This window comes from Myodes glareolus, chromosome 8 (genome assembly GCF_982192425.1).
Source record: "Myodes glareolus chromosome 8, mMyoGla1.1, whole genome shotgun sequence".
Taxonomy (NCBI): Eukaryota; Metazoa; Chordata; class Mammalia; order Rodentia; family Cricetidae; genus Myodes; species Myodes glareolus.
Genome location: NC_142033.1, coordinates 72,598,097 through 72,617,811, shown reverse-complemented (window position 1 = coordinate 72,617,811; position 19,715 = coordinate 72,598,097). Strand labels below are relative to the sequence as shown.

The window sequence follows — 19,715 nt, the reverse complement described above, 5'->3', positions numbered from 1 at the left end:
AATGCAATTTTGATAAAAAGTCCCTAGCAAAATTCAAGGGTGTGAGCAATAAGCATAATATTTTATGAAAATGACCCCCATATTTAAAACCTGGCACTATATGTTATGCATTGTAGCACCCAGCCCACATCTACCTTTTAGAAAATTAAAACACATAAATTCTGTTTAGTGTTTGATACGCACTGCACTAGCTGAGCCGGTAATGCCCTAAAACCTTGGGCTGCTTTCCACCTTTCATAAATTCCTGGGTAGATTCTATACAAAAATAATTTTCAGGTCCGTGGCTCATTGTTATTCAAACGTGATTGATCGTCGTCATTTGCTCAGCGCGGGAGTTAAGTGCCCCTGTCATTTCCAAAGAGTATAATTGGGACGTTTCACAGGTCAGCGGTGGAGACAGGCTTCCCTTTTGATCAGTGTTAGACTGATAACAAAAATTACAGTTTCCGATGATTAATGTCTCCCGTGCTTCCCAGATGCATGACTGTGGGCTGCACCAAAACAAAGTGCATTTGCATCTGATTATGCTCTCTCGGGCAGCAGTCGCCCAGACTGGGGCATGGGGCCAACAGGCACGGCCAGATGTGGCTGCTGATGGCTTCAGCAGCCCCACGGTGGAGCTTGGCTCTACCTGGGCGGGCAGCGTGCTGAGCTAGGCCATAGGCAGGTGCTGCTGTAGATGCCGCCATGGTGGCTGTCATTTGCACGGCTTGGCTTCCAATACACGTGGCTCCTGACCTAAGAATAGAAGCTACTCTTTAGATGTCCTTTCTCCTTTCAGGAGATAGTTAGGATCATGAGAAACATCTGTGAATTCAAAGTTCTGTTGGAAGTGGTTTTTAAAAAGTTTTTCAAAGTTTTTCTTAAAACCCTATAAGAGTCCCACTAGTTGGCATTCACTTGACAAGGGTTCTTCTTGCCTCAACTCTGCCCTGGAGCTTTTGTTTATTTGTTTGTTTGTTTGGTTTTTGTTTTGTTTTGTTTTGTATTTTGACACAGGGTCTCCCTATTGTCCAGAAATTTTCTACATACACAAGGTTGGCCTCTAACTCACAGAGATCCCCCTGCCTCTGCCTCTCAACAGCCCAGTCCACTCTCAGACATTGATGGATACTCAGTGCAGAGCTCCTGATGGTCAGTTAGGGCTCTATGGATTCTTACTGCAATTGAGTCTTCTCTTTATTTCAGCCCTTGTACATTCCCCTTCATTTCATACACAGACAAGCGCTGAGATTAAAGGTGGACACCACCATGCCCACTAAATTGCTCTGGAGCTTTGGAAGCTGCAAGGGCATTGAAACTTGGGGCGCATTCCAGGGGCATCACGGCTCAAGGGGCCACCACAGTCTGAGGGGTATTACATCCCTAGGGGCATGGACCTCCTCTCCCTGGTTAGCTGAGCCTGGCCCCCTAGTGTGTCAGGTGGGCAATGGAGGAAGGTTGGGTTTCTGGCATCCTATCCTGGGTGTAGAAGGCTCTGGAAGAATATGAGGTCAGTGGGAGGTAGGGCGGGAAGAACCTCATCAGAGGATGTTTCTGCAGTGAGATTTGAGGAGCAGGGAGTCTGGGCCATAGCTAATGCTATGACCTGTGTCCCTGGTGGCTTACTTGGGCATGGCAGAGCTGTTGGTGGGATGGCACAGCATTAACTGAGGCTCTGCTGCCTGCTTAATGGGGATGGGCCAGCTGTGCAAGTGCTCCATGGTGCACACTGCAACAGGCACAAGGGAGTTGGTGGTGATTAGGGAATGGCTCCAGGTAGGAGCTAAGCAAAGGCACTGTGATTTAAGAATAAGAACAGGCTTAGAGACACTGTAATTAAAGACCATCCACATCTGATGGTGAAGTCCTGAACTAGAGAGACGACCCTATGGGAGGCAGCACCAGCACACAGTCCATGACCAACTGCTGTTGTATAGAGCTGATGACCTCATTTGTGCTTGGGATGTATCCGCAGACAGAAGCCCTGGAGGACAGCGAGGATGAGGACCAGGACTTTGTGGAAGTCCCAGAGAAAGAAGGTTATGAGCCTCGAATCCCTGACCACCTCCGGGCTGAATATGGTGAGCTGTGGGCAAATGAAGGGCAAGATTGGGCATCAGGGGTACGGAGGAGACAAGTCCCCCATCTGGACAATGCCTCTAGGTTGTGACATCAACCAGGGAGCTTAGCCTTCAGCTTCCCTTGTACAGCTGTTGTATCAGTAATTGTTGCTTTATTTAACTTGGGGAGTTTTTCTTTTGTGCCCCAAACCCCCCAGGGGCCAGCACATGGCAGGCTTCCATCACACAAGGTCTTCTGGGCCATTTGATGCTCTGGCTGTGGGGCAGGGGTGCAGTCTATGGGGATGCCTTTGCTTACATAGGGCCTGCACCAGGATGGAGGGAAGGCAGATACCATGCAAAAAAACATCCCTGCCTTGTGTCTTTGAGGTCACAGGCGTGGCCTCTGACCCAGCAATGTCTGAACCCCATAGCAAGAATCAGCTTGTCGCACATGGCACCACTGTGACAGACAGGAACATCCCATCTAAGATTTTTCTCTTTTCCAAGAACTCTAAAAGCCACACTCTGTGTCCTAGGCTTGTGCCCTCCAGAGAGAAACTTAAAGGGGATCCAGGACCCAGGTCACACCCTCAGGTTATGGCATCGCTTATGTCAAAAGGAAGCAAAGACAAACAAGTACCCTGGCTTCTCTGGGGTAGAATTTGAATTTAGCAAGAGAATTTAAACATGACCCATTGGAGTGTCATGCCAAATTAGCCCAGGCAGACTCACCCCTCTCCACTCTCCCAGCCCTCTGCCCAGAGCCATCTGCTGGGCAGGCTGGCACTTAGGGGTCAGTGAGTGTGTGACTGTCAGGAGGAACCTCCCATACTAAGGGGGTACTGGTAACCCCTTAGCTAAGCATATTCTGGCCTGGCCCACTCTGCAGGAAGGAGTCTCAGTGTTGTAACACCCCATGAAAAGCTCCCTGCCTAGTTGAACTGCCCCCTCTTATACCTGCTTGCCTCTCCTGCTGGTTGTGGGCCCCCTGCCTTGCTGAGCTGTGTATACCCTTTCTCCAGGCTTCAGCCTTGCAATGCTCTCATGGGATTCTTCAGCCTGCAAGTTCATGACCCATGAGCCTCCTCCACCCACACACTTCTCCAAGCACCCATCTCTACCTGAAATGAATTTCACCATCTCCCAACTTATGTTTCCACCTAGTAGAGATACCACATGGTCAGACTCTCACCCAAAGTGGTCACAGCTAAGTGCCACACCTAACTCCTGGGGTACCCAAAAGTGTTTCAGGCATACCATGGGATGACATGGCCACCCTCCTGTGCCCACGGTGGTCTTTGCCCTCTGTTTCTTTTACCCTCAGCTGGATGAGGCCCTGGTCTAGCAAGGTGCTGGTATGGCTGTGGCTACATTTGAGGCCACCGGAGTCTAGAACAGTGGGCTGTGAGATCAGGTGAGGCAGGGACACTTCTCATAGTCCAGGTAGTATGAGTAGCACCTAACTATAGACCATGGTCCTTCTGCTCTTTGGAAGCCACACTTTTCTTCTTAAGCTGGGAAACTCTTGGGATCTTCAGGGGAGCCTGGGAGCCAGCACTGATCCAGGACTCTTGGTCATACCAGCATTTTTTAGCTTTGTTCTCTGTGTCTTATTCTGACGTTTGTATCCTTCACGCAGATGTGGTAAGTCTGACTTTACACGGACTTTGAGTGGCTCCAGGTCACATGTAGTAGGGCCAGCAGTGACACACCAACACTGAGAATTGTTCTTAAAGAACAAAACAGATTCTTTCCATCCTAGGAGAGGATGCCTTTGGGCTGTGGATTGGGAATGGCACCAGTGATGGTGCCAGTGAGGACAGCAGCCTCTATCACAGATGCTGACTCAGTGTCCCCTCTGGAAGCTAGATATACACAGTGAAGCCCTTTTCAGCCACCGGTGGACATTGACAGGGCTAGAGCAAATCCTGTAGTCCTCTGATTGGAGATTGTCCTGTGTCTGCCTATACCTTGATGGCTTGTGACTGCTGACCATTTGAGCCCAGCAAAGGAGGCTGAATTGAAAAATACTTTGAAGCATCTCCCAATGTTACTGCTTGAACACAACCACGGGCCACCTGCTGTGAGGCTACCCGAGTACTGCACAGATGAATCGTAACTGGCTCTGGTTTACAACCCACATCAGTTACAACCCACATCTACTCATGGTCATCCCAGCCTGGCCCAGGCCCCACAACAGAGTTGTATTCCTAATGTGGAATACTCATGATTTTCAATAGAATACTGTTGGCTCCACTACTAAGTGTTCAGTTATTTGTTACATAGCAGCAATAACAACACTGCCCATAGCCCCTGCACCTAGTGCCCATCAGCCCATGTGTCTTTTCTTCAGAGCCTTCCATGTACTCCTGGCCCTGGAAGGGCCTACAAAGCCGGTGAGGGACTTTGTCCCAGCCTAACAGAAAGGCAGAGACCCCGCAGCTTGCTTCACTGTTTGTAATTCAACCTTCTTGGACAGGCTCTAGACATCTGGAAGGCAGTAGTGACCGATGTGGTCTGAACCAGGTGTTGTTTTGTGTTTTCAAAATGACATCAAGTGGAAAACATGGTAGAGGCTGGGTGGGCTGGCAAGGTGTACAGGTAGACCTACAGCAGCCATAATCTGGCCATCAGTGCCACCATGGGACTAAGGGCCACAGGAACCAAGGAAGGGTCGGTCGGTGGGCCCTTGAGGCCAGGGATACAGGACACACCTAGAATGTTTGATGATTCCTGGAGCATTGACATGAGGTGCTGGGGTAAGGAGGACACTAGCCTCGTGGGCAGGACTTATGCCAGGGATGAAAAATGGGAAGCCTCCATCATTGCACCAAATAGAGACTCCCCCGGGAGTCCTGGGAACTAAGCCAGTAGCCTAGGCTGGAGTGTCCAGACAGACAGACAGTGCGCAATGAGCTCAGTTCATAATACGAGTTTATAGTCCATCACTGTTTTTCCAATTAAACACGGGCGAATCTGAAGTGTTAGATTCAGTCTAAATCCACACGGCTGAGGAAATCAGGCTCTTTTTTCTTTCTCATTTCTTTCTCAGAATTTTCACTGAGGGGCTTTTATCTTCCCCTTAATCCTACCATTTCTGTCAGGACATAATCTCTTTCTCAAATTTACATTTTAATTACAAGGCCAGCTGAACTAGGTAAAATCAATAATGTCAGCGCGCGGCAGCCTAACTTTGTGCGGAGCCCCAGCCTCTCCATTTCCTCCTATCGATCCATCTCTCCCGCACTGTCTGCTTTAGTGCTTCAGGCAAATAGGTGCCACTTGGCCAATTTAAACAAAAAAAGGAGCTTTGGACATTTTTATGATTCTTTCTAAAAGCAACTATGGGAGTAAATTTTGGTCAAGGGACTAGAGTCAGGCCCTGCAAGGCCACAGGGCCATGGTGGTCAGCAGAATGATGTCTCATTCTTTTAGGGTTGCACGCCCTCTGGCCTGAGGAGTGTGCTCTGCTTTTGGGGTTTTAACTTTGGAAATATGTCAGTGAGATTGATTTTCCTCAATGGCGTGAAAACAGTGGTGTGTTCGGTGCCCTGAGTGTTTACCCTGCTCTAACACGCTTACCCATCTTCTTAATGGTTTAAAACAACAAATCAATGAAAAATATATTTCATTCTTGTAACTCTTAGGAATTCTCATATTGATCTTTTGGCTGCGATTGTATCTATCTAAATGCCACATTGTTCACTTACCAGCCTTGCCTCCCTGCTGCGTATGTACGTATGCGGGGCTGGGCTAACTGCTGCCTTCCACGTTGCCGGGAACATTGTGATGGGAAACGCTGAAGGTCGCATGGAAGTGTTTGCTACCCGAACCTTGGATGCTGTTTTTAAGGACGGAGCAGAGAAGAGGCTGCCTGGTGTCTTCTGACACAGTGTGCCCAAATCTTAGGACCACAGAGCTCCAGAGCCTGGAGGTAGCTGACTATGACTCCACTACCCGCTCAGAGTGACCCTGCCCAAGTTCGGTGTTCCGTACCATGAGTCTCCAAGAGATAGGAGCCCTTTCCTGTGCATAGCTATACCAGAGCAGAGACAACAGATGTTTCTATGAAGGGCCACCGAGTAAATATTTTGGCTTTCTGGTCTGCGTCAGGTCCCAGTTTAGTTCCATTCCAAAAGATGGCCATAGCTAGGACCAGTAAAACTTTGTCCTCGAAACAGGCAGTGAAGCAGATTTGGCCTGTTGCCTCCAGGGCCCCAGGAAGCCCTGAGGAGCAGCTGGTTGTTTCTGTGCCATGTCAGGCTGACCTCTGCTACGTCAAGCCCATGATGAATCCAGAACTCTGGTGGCTTAATGCTGTGACCCCTCAGAGCTGTAGACTTTGACTTCCCAAGGACCTCACGTACAGTGCGTTGGTCTGCCTTAATGGATGTCTCTTTGTGTGCGTAGACTTTGTTTGGTCTGGTTTTGGAAATAGTGTCTTGCATTGAGTTAAAGCTGCCTCAGCTGAAATCCTCCTCCCTACCTATATCACATACCTGTATCATATACCCAAAACATTCGTTGACCTTGAATCTAGAAATTAATTCACAGACTTAGCATTTTTAATGAATTTTTTTCCTGATTTAGATCCAAATTGGCCTTGGCCTTGAGATTCTCCTACCTCAGTGCTCCAAGTTCTGGATGACAAGTGAGGTCCAGCTTGTACTTTGGCTATTAGGTGCAGCTCCATCCACATTTATCAGACCTTCGTGTATTTTTTTATACTATTTTGTAAACTTCAAATCTACTTTCCTGATATTAACCCGTTTTCTCAGCTGTCTTGATTGTTTATTAGCTTTTTCCTTTTGGCCTCGCAGTAGCTATATATTAGCTGCACACGTTTGACGGGCCCAGTCTGTGTGCTCACAGCTGTATTAGTTCACGTGACAAGTGCTCCTCAGTGTGCTCAGAATTGAGCACCTTTCTGGCTTTGCTGCTGCTGCTACTGTTTGCCTTTTTTCTCTTCTTAAAAATGTATCCTTGTGCCCTTCTGATAGCTATCTCTAATTTTATGATTCACGTATTTTTATCACTCATTGCTTCCATTTATGGTTCTGAGGACAGATCCCAGGGCTGTACACATGTTAAGTATGCTTTCTACCACCAGCCAGCCCTTAGCCCCCTCACACACTATTTTTTTTATGGTTTCTCTACTCTCCTCTGCATAAGTCAAGTGATCAAGGACTGTCTTATCCTACCTCCATGGCACTGGGCCACCCTGGCACCCTGGTATCCTGGTACTCACTGAATTAGTGTTCTGATGTCAGAAGTCATTTGCTCATCATTATCTTGTCTTGCACTTGTGATTTAAGTTTTTTTTCTTGGTGGACCACTTATGCTAAGGGTGTTCTTAAAGAATCTGCAAGTGGTGGTCCTTGTAAAGCCATGGGTCCACAAGACCCCCTTCCTGCACCTGTGGGGGGCCTGACAGCTCAGCAGGCTAATCAACTGTAAGCTCAGCTCTTCTTCCTACATACTTTTTTACTTTTTTCTCTTTTGTGGTACTGAATATGGGACCTAGAGCCTCGCACACACTAGGTACATGCTCTGCCACAACGCTGTATCCCCAGCCCTTCCCTGCACCCTTCCTTCAAGGTGAACTTGCAAGGCCTTAAACTTGCTGCAGCAGCTGAAAGTGCTGCTTCCAATGGAATTTTCAGTTCACCTTTTTCTTTGTTGTCATTAATGTTCTCCAGCTTCCCCTTTCAGCCATAGTTGCCCCTTTGCCTCCTCTGGCAGGCAGCACGTCCTTTAATTTCAAGAAAACTGGCTCATTTCTTCAACTATTTCCCATGCTCCAGTTATATTTTGTTTCCTCTGGGATTCCAGAAACAAGGACACCAGTACCTGTATATCTGCCCTTCCCACCTCTGAGCTGTGCAGTTTTCCTCATGCACACCACCAAGTCCGTCTGCACTTCAGGCACACAAGTAGTTATTCTTCTGCCGCCTTTCCTCTCCTCATCCCTTATAAAAAAATTGTATTTTATGTGTATGGGTTTTTGTCAGCCTGTGTGTTTGTGTGCCATGCGTGTACCTAGTGCCCGAGGAGGCCATAAGAAGGTATCAGGTTCCTGGCACTGGAACCAGGCAGTTGTCAGCTGTCATGAGGAGATTGAACCTGGAGATTGAACCTGGGTCCTCTGAAAGAACAGCCAGTGCTCAGCGCTGAGCCTGCTCTGCTCTCATCCCCTGCTCCTCATCTTTGATAAAAGATGTCTTCAACACCTTTCTTTTCTGACTGCTGGGTGGTACTTTGCTGGCTACAGTCCTCCACATCTCATTTTCCTTCTTGCCCTATCTCAGCTGTGGAGTCTGCTTCATCTAAACAATGGCGCATCATCTGTTCTCTCTCTCTTGGGGCAGAGTGCTCAGAAGCCTGAGGGTTTTTTTTTTTGTCAGTGCAGATCTCACTGGTAGCAGGGCTAGTACCCAGCTGAGGTTGCTCCCACAGTGAATGTGAAAAGTGGGATAACAAGTGGGTAGTGCCTCTGGAGTCCCACTTCAGACTGTGCGCTGGGACTAGCAAGGTCAGAGTTCGCCCCACGTGCAACCTCCTGAGAGCCAGACCCGAGAGTGGGCAGGAAGGGGAGTAAAGTGGCAGGATCCTGCCATCAGAGGTGTAAGAGTAAATACTGAGCTGTGGTTGGTACCATCTGCCATATCCTGTAGAAATCCTGGTGTCAAGTGTCAGCATCATGACCTCCTCTGGCTTGGTAGTAGGGCAGGTATTCCAGGGTGACATCCTGTAGTCAGGGACGTCTGCCCCACAGCCACAGAAAAGATGCTGCAGTCACAGAACCCAGGCCCAACTATAGCTATCCCTGTGGCTTTTGAAGTTTAGGGCAGAAGATGGGAACAACCTTGGGTGTTTCTTCTGAGGACAGTACAGGGGAGAAGATGTACCACTAAGTCTCAGCTTAAATCGTACAGTCACCCTCACACAGAGGCTAGTTTCCTCTCTTCCTTGCTCAGTGAAGGGGGTGAGTCTGGTGTTCGGGGAAGGGAACTGTGTGTTCACACTATAGCTAGATAGTCTCTTTATATAATGACAGGTTTCATATGTCTTAGTTAGGGTTTCTGTTGCTGCAACGAAACACAAGTTGGGGGGTTGGTTTATTTGACTTACACTTCCACATTGCTGCTCATCACTGAAGGAAGTCAGGATAGGAACTCAAGCAGGGCAGAATCCTGGAGGCAGGAGCTGATGCAGAGGCCATGGAGGAGTCCTGCTTATTGACTTGTTCACCATGGCTTGCCTGGCCTGCATTCTTAAAGAACCAAGGACCACTGGCCCAGGGATGGCACTGCCCACCATAGGCTCCAACCTCCCCCATTGATCACTACTCGAGAAAATGCCTACAGCTGGATCTCATGGAGGCATTTCTCCAACTGAGGCCCTTCCTCTTTGATGACTCTAGCTTGTGTCAAGTTGACACACAAAACCAGCCAGTACAAAGTCCATCTTCTTACTGTGGGAAACTGTGGGCAAAGATGACAATGTTGTCAGTCCGTGCTGTGAACAACTCTCAGTAGGCTTCTAGTGACAGTCCTTGTAGGCTAGGGCTGCCTGAGTCATTGCTCTGTGTCCCCTGCATAAGAGTGTGGTCTCTATCTAAGAAGCTGAGGTGACAGGCTTTTCTTGTGCTGTTGAGGAGTGAATGTGTCATGTGTCTGTGCATCTGAGGCCTGGCCGCATGGTGCTTCCCCAGTTTGCCCCGGGTTAGAGAGGGATGTCGAAAGTGGACATGTGTCATTCCAGGGCTGGAGCCAGGAGCCCCACTGAAGACTCTAGAGAAGGGCACAGCTGTGTGCAGCTTACAGGAGAGGACAAGGATGAGAAAGGAAGAGGAGGCATCAGACCCCACCTCTGCAGCTGCCCAGCTGTTGCGGCTCCAGGAATGCTTGCCATCCACCTCATCCTCCTCTCCCGGGTAACTCTAGATGTCCCGTATTGCTGGGCCCACTGCCTAATACTGCTGCCACCTGTTTGGAGCACTGACTGACCTGAACAGGCTGCCCAAGAAACTCCCTCACCAACCTGCTTTGAGAGGTAGTCTGGTGCATGTAACCCTAGACAAGTAGCACCTGTTGACTGGGGCCTGGTGCTCAGCTGGGCCTGCAGCAACCCTCTAGAGGTCCTGCAGCCAGGCCCCATTCTTGAAGAAAATGTCAGGTGACCCCCCCCCCCCCCAACCAGGTAGGTTCACATCACAGATCATCAGAGCCAGTGCTCAGTAGAGCCAGGTTGTTTGCTGGACCTCAGCAGCCATTCTGAAAGCTCAGGCCCCACACAGTTTATTCATGCTTACCCCAGGCTTCTGGGCTACATTGGGGTATGGGAGGGAAAGGCAAGTGGCCACACAAGGAATGGGTACCCCACATGTGCTGATCTGTTTCCAGGGTACCCCTGGAGCCAGAGGAAGCCCAGAAGCAGGCTGAGCGGGCCCGAGCACCCATTGTACCCTTCGGAGTGGACCTGTGTTACTGGGGCCAGGAGAAGCAAACAGCGGGAAAGATCCTTAAGTGAGTCTAACATCTATATCTGGTTCCAGGACTCAGAGCATGGCCTGGCCTTGTATATCTGTTCTCTGGCTCTTAGGACACTGGTACTTGAGCCTTTCCATTGCTTCTTCACAAGGTACCCATAATGTTCCTCCATTACTCAGTGTTAGGGAATAGCTAGAGGGGAAAGCTCAGTCCTGAGACCCTTTCTGGCCATCGCAGCTCTTCCTCAAGTTGCAGAAAGCTAATGAGCACATTACTCTTCTGCCCGCCATTTGCCCCACCATCTCTGAGCAATCAACAGAGGTGCCAGATCTTGGGGCAGCTGGCATCCATGTGCAGAGCCCATAGAATCCTGCCATGTGTTGGGCAGGGGGCCGAGTGACAAAGCCTACCCCATTCTCTGGCATCCAAAGAAAAGTGGCTTTAACAAGGTTTGGTGATGGACTGGGGCTGTAGTTCAGTGGTAGAATGCTTGCCTAGCATGCATGAGGCCTTAGGTTCAATCCCTAGCACTGCCAGGGAATGGACAGGGAAATGAAGATTTGGTGATAGCAAGAGAGTAAAAGCTCCATCCTTTGGGTCCCTTAGCACTGCATCAAGACTGGGCATGAATTTATACATTCTTCTTCCTCTGGTGCCATGTCAGTGTCAGAGCCTGTATTCTCCCACTCAGTGGAAAGAGACCTTTGTCGTGGATTCATGTTACTCTCAAAGCCATGGCCTGAGGGCTCTGGAGCTGCTGTCCTGCCTTGTGAGGAGAATCTAAGCTCAGGCTAGTGGTTATACCCACCATCTTTGGCTGGTTCATAAACAACAGTATTTGAACCCAGTTGGAGTGAGCATGTTCTCTAGTCCACAAAGGCCTCAAGGCCACCAGGGCCCAGTGCTCTCCCCAGGGCTGAGGTACAGTTGGGATGCATTGGGATTGGGCCAGACGTCCTCTTCTGGGCTCAGAGTAGCCACTTTGAGGGTTTTTGGTGCACCTTGCAGATCTGACTCTCAACACCGCTTCTGGAAACCCAGCGAGGTAGAGGAGGAGGTGGACAGTGCCCATGTTTCTGAGATGCTGCATAGCCGACACATTACCTTTGCAGGGAAGTTTGAGCCTGTGCAGCACCAGTGCCGGGCTCTGAAGCCTAATGGCAGGCTCTGTGAGCGCCAGGATCGGCTGAAGGTAAGGCTGGTGGGCAAGGCCATTGGCATGAAGCTATAGCTACCCATGGAGAGGCTGGGCCACCACTAGTGGCCTGGGGAAGTGCTTGTCCTCTCTGCCTCCATTCTAGACCAGGGATCCTTGTGAGCCCTGAGGAGCCCCGTATAAGAGGCCTTATAAGCAGTGTCATCATTGCTTAGCCATCAGAGAATCCTGCCTGGGGTTCTCTGCCCTGGGCCCTGACACTGACTTCTGAGAGACTACTAGAACAGTCAGACTGCTGCTCTGCATCTCGAACCCTGTGTAGGCTGTCCTGAGCCTGGAGAAGGTAGCAGAGTGGAGAGACAGACAGACCCAAGTTCTCAAACTCCTGCTGCTGCCGCTCCCCAGAGCTCCCCCTCATGATTACAGGGTTTGGCCGTGCACTGTCCCCAAAGCTGTTTGTGCTACCTCCTGACCATCGACTGCTCTGTGCTTGTTATATAGTGCCCATTCCATGGGAAGATCATCCCCAGAGATGACAAGGGGCAGCCCCTCAACCCAGAGGACAGAGCCCGTGAACAAAGGCAGCGGTTTCAGCAGCAGCAGGCACATCCAGGTAGGTATGCGGGAGCACAAGACGGGCTGCAGACACAGCCAAGTTGTAGTCGCCAAGTTGCCAATTCCAGTTGAAATCCTAAGCAAGCAGGTAGGGGCTCCATGGGCAAGGCTGGGTACACATGGTGTGAGGTATTTATCTTCAAGGCTCACAACAGGAATGTGGATACTCCTGACTCCACCACCTTATCCACATCTGCACAGTGGGACTGAACCCAGAGTCCTTGATATGCTAGACAAGCACTCCACCACTAAGCTACAGCCCCAGGCTCTGGTTCTTATCCCTGCTTCCTGAGCAGATGCAGGAATTGCAGCAGTCTCTCTCCCCTGAGATGGTCACCTAGAGTCCATGTGGGCTCTCTGCTGGCTCTGACCTGCCCTGCTCAGCTCCAGCTCACCTCACTATCTACATGGGTGGTCAAAGTCAGACTCGTGTTTAAACCTATCTTGGAGGCTGTGGTCAGCCATGGAAGACCCTTCATGGCTTCTTGCCCTGTGGTCCTGAGACACAAATTCCTGTTTCTTCCTGTGCCTAGAAACATGTCTGGGTTGTATAGCAGTGGGGAGGGCCTGACCTGTTCATCCGCGGGAGAAACCTTCCCTGGTGGCTCACACTCAGGAGCAAATTAAGTGCCTATTTTTGTGTCAGCCCTGAAGAGTATCTAGTTTTCCAGCCCTCGGTGGCTTGTTAACAAACAGGTATCAGGCCACGGGCCAAGCCTGGTGCTGGCCAGTCAGATGTGAAATAGCATCTCTTTACTAACTGCAGTATTGATCCCGCCTCCCTCGCACACGGGGCAATTTTCTTTTCCCTGGTGCTAACCTCAGTGACAATGCACGCGGTGCTCCGGGGCCCTTGAGCGCCCAGGAAGGCCGCACAGCCCCAGCGTCTATTGATTTTCTTCAAAGGCTTTTAAATTGCTCCTTCATTTTCCTGAGGTGCTCATTCCATCTCCACTGGATGCCGGCATTTTTTCGTTGTGTTTAAACAATTGCTCCATTCACCAGGTTCCTAAACTGTGACGCCTTCTTATTACTGGGAGATAAACTGTTTAGACAGTTTTCCTTAATCTTGGATTAATCGTCCCTGTATCTGAATCGTGCAGTCCTGAGTTCCTTTACTTCAAAAAAAAAATCAGCTTGGAGAGGCCAAGCCATCTGTCTGTCTGGCGTGCTTGCTTCTCACTCAGTGGACGTACCCTTCTCACAGTCTGGTTTTGCTGCCACCCTGTCCAGGCACTGTTCCCTGTCCACTCTGCCCCAGCTCATGGATCTTTGGCATTTGGATGCATTACAGTAAGGAGTGCCAGGCGCCCTTCTGCCTGCTAGGCTCATCCACAGGCCTGGAAGAGTTAGGTTTAATTTGCCTTCACTCTTCACTAGGCTGACTTTCCCAAGCCAGGCTGGAGCAGTGTCATGCCTAACAGAGCTTAGGGCAGCCTGTGGAGGCGAGCCAGCAGAGGCTGCACAGGGAACTCCAGAGCCCCGGGCTCTGACTCTCAGAGGGGGCTGGTGCTTATTTATGTGGCCAACCATCTCAGCAGCCCTGCACATGAGCAGCGATCTTGCCATGGGTCTGGCCGGGTAGTGATGAGGCTGCTCAATGAACTGGGTGCTGTTCAATTCCCTTGGCTTTCCATAGACCCTTGTGGCTATAACAGGTAGTGCCCAACTCACAGGAGGGGTAACTCTGCTCTGCACTCTGAGGCCCATAACCACATTTCCTGTGTACAGAGAACCCATCTCTAGCCTGCTGTTCCCCTCAACTCTGGATACCCTTGCTTCACAGGCCCAGTAGCCAGCAAATATGTCTGACAGCATTACAGTTGGCCTGGCTGGCCATGGCCCAACCTGCAGCTTGGGAAGTAGCCTGTGGACACTCTGACTCCGTGGCCAGTGGCCTTGAGTACCGTCCTGCTGGAGTGGTCGTGAATGCCAGGAGTAGTGGCCATTGGTGCTGGGCCTGCCTGAATCCTTCCAGCCTGTTCAAGGTGTGGGAAACCTTGGGATACTAGGGGACTAAGTAATAGAAGCAGGGCAGTGGGAATAAGGAAAGAGATTTCCCTGTGTGGCTCTTATTCCCAAGGTAGCCATGTCACTCAGCACGGACCCTCTTAGACTATGTACCAGGGCATGCAGCAGGCAGGCTGCGACCCTCCATCAGGAAGAAACCCACAAGGGTCAGCCCTGGCTGGTGCCAGGCACCTTTTGAAACCCTCAAGTTTTGTGCAGGTTGGCAGGACCCTGAGTTTATGAAGGATGTGGAGGCAGCCACAGGGGTGGACCTCGGCTCATCCAAGTATAGCAAGAAGGGCAAAGGGAAAAAGAAGAAGCACCCCAACCTCACCGACCTGCGAGAGCGTGCCAACACCAGCCGGGCCCGCCTGGAGAAGAAAGTCTTTGCCAAGTAAGAACTCGTCACTGGCCCAAGGCCTCGGGCTTTGGTCTAGGATACATTGAGGGAGAGCCACCTGAGTTGCCAGGAGTTTCTGGTGATTGTATTAGTCAAGGTGATAACCAGAATTAACCATCACAGTGACCTCCAGCCCTGACCAGTAAAAGGCCATGCCAAGAGCTGGTTGGTTACAGAGCCGCAGCTGCTGCCTTGAGTATTCTTCCTAGGAGTCCATAGCCACCTCTGTGTAAGTAGAGCTGGTGGCAGCCAAATGGTCCTAAAAGGCCAGTGCTGGCTTTGCTGTGCCCTGGGTTAGTACCATGCTCACAAGAGGGGTAACTCTGCTCTGCGCTCTGACGTTACAGGAGTGACCTCAGGGAAGACAAACATAGAGCCCCACACTGCTGGGTTCAGATACTTTATCACAGTACTAGTCAGTAAGCTCCTTGGTTAGCCTTGGGTGGGGTGGAGGCTGGGCCGCATGGGCTTCCTGCTTTCTCCTTTTTCTCCTTCTGCTGAGTTCCCTGCCCCTGGACTCAGCCCATGTTCACCATGCCTTCCCTCTGAGGTCAGCCTGGGGTTAGCAAGTGTGCTCTTGCAATTGCCTTCAGGGCTGGGAGACACAGCCAAGGCCCATGGTGGGTTGTAGCTGAGACTGGTGAGCCCCACCTTCCAGACGTCTAGTGCCCACTGGAAGCAAGTCAACCCAGGTCCCCAGGGCCTTGTCACATCCGTAGTCGTCTCTTACTCTGCTCTCTCCACAGGGCAGCCGTGCAGAGAGTAGTTGCTGCCATGAACCAGATGGACCAGAAGAAACATGAGAAGTTTGCAAACCAGTTTAATTATGCGCTGAATTGAAAGGGTGTGGGTGAATGTGCTGTGGTCCCCTTTGACCTTCAGCTTACTAGGATAGGAGGATAGATAGATAGGATAGAGAATATCAGAATTTGTTTTTTATGAGTGTATAAGTAATAATGGAAAAGGATACATTAAAACACTCTTCAGGAAGCCAGGGAATGTAGCTTAGTGGTAAGGCCAGAGTATGGTTCCAACAATTCTAACCATGCATATGGCACACACCTATAATCCCAGCACTTGGGGGCATAAACAGGACTGAGTTCTAGGCCAGTATGGATTAGAAAGGCTGCTTGAAAAGCAGCAGAAAGCTGTACGAGGTGACGTACACCTGTAATCCTAGCACTTCGGAGGCAGAGCAGAAGAATCAACATAAGGTAAAAACTAGCCGAGTATACGTAGTCAGTTACAGGCCAGTCAGACTTCATAAGGAGAGTGTTTCTGGAGGCGGGGAGCCCCTCAGCAGAGCCTACAGCATTGGAGTTCAGGGGTCAAGGCAGGCATCCCATCTGGTTGCAGGTCAGGCCTTGGGCATAAGTGTGTCTCCATTAGGGCTATGTACTTACGATGGCTTTAGAAGCCCACTCTTTCGTGCGCATGCTGTTTAATACAGATGCACAACTCTTAGCACAGAACTCTGTGGAATGGCTCTGTTGAACCCTAACTCACATATCAGCTCACCTAGTACAGGCACAGATGTGTAACCAGTGACACTATCTGCTCCCAGAACTTTATCCTCTAGGATGAATTGCCTGCCCACCCCATCCCTGAGCCCCCTGTTTCAGGATTTGTGTTTTCTAGAATAATGGGGTCTGTCACTTTTTGTTTTTGCTTTTTGTTTTTTGTTTTTTGTTTGAGATATGGTCTCTTCATGTAGTTCTGACATTCTTGGAGCTCAGATGTAGACCAGGCTGTTCTCAAACTCACAGAGGTACTTACTCCCACCTCTACCACTTGAGTACTGAGATTAAAGGAGTAAGGCCATGTGCCACCACTCCTGACTGAGTCCAGAGCCTTTTGTTTCTGGCTTCTTTCCCTTTATTTTAAGGTTCTTCCATATTGTAATACATACTAATACTTCATGTCCACCAAGCCAGCCTTACAGAGAATACTAGAAGTAATACTTTGGACTGAAGAGAGGAATACGCATAGTTAAGAGACTACAGAAAGAAAATAAGTGAAGCTGTAATTACTGAAATATAAAATAGGACGAAGAACACAAAAAGCAAAACAACACTTTAAATGGTGACTATAACAGCTTCGGCTCCAGTCAAGAGATGCTGATTAGTTGACTAGATTAAGAACTCACCTTCTGGCTGGGCAGTGGTGGCACACGCCTCTAATCCCAGCACTCGGGAGGCAGAGGCAGAGGCAGGTGGATCTCTGCGAGTTTGAGACCAGCCTGGTCTACAAGAGCTAGTTCCAGGACAGGCCCAAAAGCTACAGAGAAACCCTGTCCAAAAAAAAACCCAAAAAATTCACCTTCATGCGAAGGATGGAAAAAGTGTTCTGAACGAATGGGAGCAGGAGCAGCGGGTCTGCTGTATAAACCAGGTGAACCTTGAACTCAGAGATCTTCCTGCTTCCGCCTTCCAAGTGGTGAAATTAAAGCCATGTGCCACCTTGACAGGTTAGTACTGCTGTTTTAATATCTGACAAAATAACCGGGTGGTGATGGCACATGCTTTTAATCCTAGCACTTAGGAGGTAGAGGCAGGTGGATCTCCATGAGTTCAAGGCCAGTCTGGTAAACATGGTGAGTTCCAGGAACAGCCAGGGCTACACAAAGAAACCCTGTCTCAAAAAACATATATATTTCAGACTAAAATTAATCAAAAGAGATTAAGAAAAACACTTCATTCTAATCAAGAAGACAATTGATCAGGAATACATTACAGTTCTGTATGCACCAAACTCTGGCATACCCAATTTCATAAGAAATATACTATTGAATTTAAAGGCACAGATTACTCTAGTTCAGTATTAGTGAGTGATTTCAGTACCGCACTTTGTCCAGTAGACAGGTCATCTGGATGAAAAAAATAAACAGGAACATCAGAATTAAGTGATATCATACATCAAATGGAACTAACGAATATGTACAGAAGGTTTCACCCAGACACTAAAGAATATACATTCTACTAAGCAGGCCATGAATACTTCTCTAAAATAGATAACATAGGCCAGGAGGTGGTGGCACATGCCTTTAATCCAAGTACTCAGGAGAGAGAGGGAGACAGATTTCTGAGTTCTAGATCAGCCTACTCTACAGAGTGAGTTCCAGGAGAGCCAGGGCTACACAGAGAAACCCTGTCTCAATGCCCCCCCCCCAAAAGAAATGAGAAAAAGACATAAATAAGTGCCTTCATGATGTAATTCAACAATTTGGAAAAACAAGAACCCAAATCCAATAGAGAGGAATAAATAATAAAAAACAGCATAAATTAATGAAATCCAAAGAAAACAATATAAAAATTTAATGATCCTAAAGCTGATTCTTTAACAAACTATGAGCAAATCCTTGCCCCAACTACCCAAAAGAAGCAAAGATAAGATTTAAATGGATAGAGTTAGAGTTTAACAGGGAAACCTCACAACAAATACCAATGAAGTTCAGAGGACTGTAAGGGAGCACTCCAAACCCACTCTCCATTAAGTTAGAGACTCTAGAAGTGGACAGGACACGTATATGGCGCCCCTGTGTGCAAGCAAAACACCCATGCATACATTTTTAGAAGAATGTTTTTATGTGATGGATGTTTTACCTACATGTATGTGTGCATCATGTTTATCCTGGTTCTACAGAGGCTAGAGGAGGGGAATCAAATCCCCTGGAACTAGAGTTACAGTTATTAGCTGGTTTGTGGGTGCTGGGAATTGAATCTGAGACCTCTGGAAGAACAGCCAGTGTTCTTAACTGCTGAGCCAACTTGTATCTAGCCTCACATTTTTCTTTTCTTTCTTCCTTCCTTCCTTGTTTCTTTCCTTTCATTTTTCTTTGAAGCCTGTCCTAGAACTCACTTTGTAGACCAGGCTGGCCTTGAACTCACAGAGATCCTCCTGTCTCTGCCTCAGTGCTGGGATTAAAGGTGTGCACCACGACAGCCCGGCCATCATTTTTCTTTTTTAATGTTAGCAATATAATGTTAGTGAAAAGTATACCTTACGGTTTTGCTTTTTGTTTTTCTAATGACTCATGGCAGTATTGGTGTTTATTGGCCACTTGTATCTGCTCAAATAACTTCTCATTATCAGTTGGGTGGTCTTGTAGGAGTTTTTGTAGATATTCTAAACACTGCATCCCTATATAATTTGCAAATATTTTTCTCCTTATCTTTTCACCTTGATAGTGCCCTTTAAAGTCAAGTTCTTAATCTCCTTAAATTACAGTGTGTGTGTGTGTGTGTGTGTGTGTGTGTGTGTGTGTGTGTGTACACGTATATAAGGAGGTCAGAAGACAGCCTTCAAAAGTCCATTCTCTTCTTACACCATATGGGTTCTGGGGATTGATCAGGTCGGAAGGCTTAACAGCAGGTGCCTTTACTCACTGAACCATCTCACTGGCCCTAAAGTTTTTCATTTTAATAAAGTTTATTTATATATTTTTGTCGTTTGTACTATTGGTATCCTTTCTAACATATATTTTATATATAAACATATATATTGCTCAATTTCAAGTCACAGAGATTTACTCCTAGGTGTTCTTCTGAGAGATTTATTTATTTATTTATTTATTTGAGACAGGATTTCTCTGTAGCTTTTGAGCTTGTCCTGGAACTAGCTCTTGTAGACCAGGTTGGCCTCAAACTCACAGAGATCCGCCTGCCTCTGCTTCCCAAGTGCTGGGATTTAAGGCAGAGCCACCACCGCCTGGCATTTTGAGACAGAGTCTTTCTACATAGCCCTGGCTGTACTGGAACTCACTGTGTAGACCAGGCTAGTCTCCACCTAACAGCTCTGCCTTCCTCTGCCTCCTGGGTCCTGTGATTAAAGGAGTGAGGCACCACACCTGGCTCTCTTTTGAGGATTGTATAGTTTTAGCTCATACATGTCATGTTCTGACCCATTTTGAGTCAAGTTTTGTGTGTACTGTGAGCTGCGCCAACTACATTGTTTGCGTTCAGGACTTGCACCTTTGGTGGGAAGATTACCCTTTCCCT

General features: G+C 48.6%; 1 protein-coding gene across 6 annotated transcripts in view; it reads left to right on the top strand.

The window, feature by feature from the left end:
• The window catches only part of Uvssa (UV stimulated scaffold protein A), a 42,692-nt gene extending 23,530 nt beyond the window's left edge, over nt 1-19,162 (top strand). For 5 of the 6 annotated variants that reach the window (XM_048414899.3, XM_085692055.2, XM_048414894.3 and 2 more), the window contains 7 exons: nt 1,958-2,063; nt 9,810-9,981; nt 10,451-10,573; nt 11,546-11,729; nt 12,195-12,306; nt 14,538-14,712; nt 15,465-19,162. In XM_048414899.3, coding sequence (XP_048270856.3) covers nt 1,958-2,063; nt 9,810-9,981; nt 10,451-10,573; nt 11,546-11,729; nt 12,195-12,306; nt 14,538-14,712; nt 15,465-15,558 — 966 coding nt within the window. In that variant the 3' untranslated portion in view covers nt 15,559-19,162. Of the gene's footprint in view, nt 1-1,957; nt 2,064-9,809; nt 9,982-10,450; nt 10,574-11,545; nt 11,730-12,194; nt 12,307-14,094; nt 14,498-14,537; nt 14,713-15,464 lie in introns of those variants that run through there. The other variant, XM_087909119.1, reaches the window with a different exon arrangement.
• Nucleotides 19,163-19,715: the final 553 nt, after the last annotated feature.